Consider the following 2,675-nt stretch of genomic DNA (forward strand, 5'->3'; position numbering starts at 1 on the left):
GACTGGCAGTCCACCCCCCCCACCCCGCCCCCGCACCCCAGGGAGAAGCCACAGTGCGGTGAAGGGGCTGGGAGTCCTTGGGCGGGGTTGCCCTCAGCCAGCCTTTAACATGAGTCGGGAGGGAAGGTGGCTAGGGCCAGGGTGGGGGTTCCTGAGGCAAGATTGGACGGCTTCAGGGAGGAGGTAATGGTTTTATGTCGGGCTTGGAAGAGGGTTGGAGGTCTCAGGCAGGTCTGCAGGCCCCCCGCCCCCACCTGCATCACCTGGAGCACCCGTTGGCCGAGCACCAACCGCTGCACAGGCCGGACTGCCTCCGTCTGACAGGCCTGGGCTCCGCCTGCGCCACCTGGTGGCGGACCTCGCTGCAGCCCGGCACACGCCCATCATGTGGCCGCCCTCAGGAGGAGGGACTCCGTGACGACTTTAAAGATGCCAAGGAAGGCTCTGTTCTCCCTGGACCTCAGCCTACCGCGGCCCGGTAAGGCAGGAGGTCCCCACAGGACAGGAGGAGGCAAGCGGCCCAGAAATGTCTGCCTGTGGGCAACCGCACATCCAGGGAAGAGGTGGGGAGGCGGACTGAGAACAGAAGAGCGAAGCCGCGCCCAGAGGGCTGGCCCCATAAGCTTGGGGCCATGCCTGGGCCGACATTTGTCCAGCCAGGGAGGGGAGGTGTGAGGCCCCTCCCAGGGGAGCCATGAGTTGAGCAGGACCCTGAGAGCAAGCACCCCTTCCTGCTCCCTGCGGGACGATGCCTGCACTTGGCTCCCAGAGGCGGCTGCTGGGTTCCCTTAACTGCACGCCCCCAGCCACCCTCCCCTTCACCCTGGCCCCCAACCGGACGGGGCCCCAGTGCCTGGAGGTGTCCATCCCTGACGGGCTCTTTCTCAGCCTGGGGCTGGTGAGTCTCGTGGAGAACGTGCTGGTAGTGGCTGCCATTGCCAAGAACCGCAACCTGCACTCCCCCATGTACTACTTTATCTGCTGCCTGGCTGTGTCTGACTTGCTGGTGAGCGTCAGCAACGTGCTGGAGACGGCAGTCATGCTGCTGCTGGAGGCCGGTGTCCTGGCCACCCAGGCGGCCGTGGTGCAGCAGCTGGACAATGTCATCGACGTGCTCATCTGCGGATCCATGGTGTCCAGCCTCTGCTTCCTGGGTGCCATTGCTGTGGACCGCTACATCTCCATCTTCTACGCCCTGCGGTACCACAGTGTTGTGACACTGCCCCGAGCGTGGAGGATCATTGCGGCCATCTGGGTGGCCAGCATCCTCACCAGCCTGCTCTTCATCACCTACTACAACCACAAGGTCATCCTGCTGTGCCTCGTTGGCCTCTTCATAGCTATGCTGGCCCTGATGGCCGTCCTCTACGTCCACATGCTGGCCCGGGCCTGCCAGCATGCCCGGGGCATTGCCCGGCTCCAGAAGAGGCAGCGCCCCATTCATCAGGGCTTTGGCCTCAAGGGCGCTGCCACCCTCACCATCCTGCTGGGCGTCTTCTTCCTCTGCTGGGGCCCCTTCTTCCTGCACCTCTCGCTCATCGTCCTCTGCCCCCAGCACCCCACCTGTGGCTGCATCTTCAAGAACTTCAACCTCTTCCTGGCCCTCATCATTTGCAACGCCATTGTGGACCCCCTCATCTATGCCTTCCGCAGCCAGGAGCTCCGGAAGACGCTCCAAGAGGTGCTGCAGTGCTCCTGGTGAGGGTGGCAGTGCCGTCGTGTGCCCCAGGCCTGTGAGGCCAGGGCAGTCCCTTGACAAAGAGGATCGGCTAGACCATCCCTGAAGGTGAGGGTGCACAGGCCTTTGGGGCCTGAGAGGGGAATCTCAGGACTCTCCAGGAGGCTGTGCAGAATGAGGAGGCTGGGGAGATGGTGGGGCATGGCCTCCCACACCTAGAAAGGAGGGCCCCCACCCCTCCATCTGGGGCCCCACTCTGGGGCCGGTGCCCACACCCCACCCCACCCAAAGCTGTGGGAAGTCCCGCTCCAAGGACTTCATGACCAGCACAGGAGGAGGTGGGGCCCACAGTGGGGGGCTTTTCTCTTCTAACGCTCTGTGGTGACTGGGAGCCGGGCTCAGCCCGTCTGCCAGCAGCACATGCATTCGGCAGACACCCCAGCCAGGCCTGCTCTGGGGAACCAGCAGCCAATATGCAGGCTCCAGGGCCAGGAAGCAGTGCAGCAGTATTAATAAACGTGATGCTTGGTGCAACCTCCTTCCCATCTTTCTTGCCTCTTTCCGGAAGTTGCCTGAAGCTTGGGGCGGAGGAGTGGGAGTGTGGTGAAGAGGGGTAAGACCTAAGTCCCAGGAGCCAGTCAGAAAACATGGCTCACCTGCCCAAGTCATGACACCACAGCCCCCAGTGTCAGAGGACTCACCTGGGGAAGGGCGAGGAGACCCCAGTCACACCCACTCCATCCTGTGTCTTTGCATTCTGTCTATGGTGCAAACCCCAGCCCAGAGGTCCCCCGCCCCAAGTCACCTCCATTGTGTCAAGACCCTGGCACTTCCCAGCTGCCCTCAGCTGCAGCAGAGGCAGGACCATGGTGACCCGTGTGTGACTCTGGCCAGAACATGGCCCTCTCTCAGCCTCCGTATCTGCTGCAGGGTGGCCCGGAGGCTGGGGTCTGCTTTTAAGTTCCGTCCTGCTGGGAGAAGAGTCAGTGCCCCGCCA

General features: G+C 63.2%; 1 protein-coding gene across 1 annotated transcript; it reads left to right on the forward strand.

Annotated features, from left to right (window-relative positions):
- Positions 1–465: 465 nt before the first annotated feature.
- MC1R (melanocortin 1 receptor) lies at positions 466–2,216 on the forward strand. The gene is given in 1 exon segment (NM_174108.2): positions 466–2,216. A coding segment is annotated over 1 exon segment (954 nt). The 5' UTR covers positions 466–748; the 3' UTR covers positions 1,703–2,216.
- Positions 2,217–2,675: the final 459 nt, after the last annotated feature.

Source organism: Bos taurus, chromosome 18 (assembly GCF_002263795.3).
Source record: "Bos taurus isolate L1 Dominette 01449 registration number 42190680 breed Hereford chromosome 18, ARS-UCD2.0, whole genome shotgun sequence".
NCBI classification, from domain to species: Eukaryota; Metazoa; Chordata; class Mammalia; order Artiodactyla; family Bovidae; genus Bos; species Bos taurus.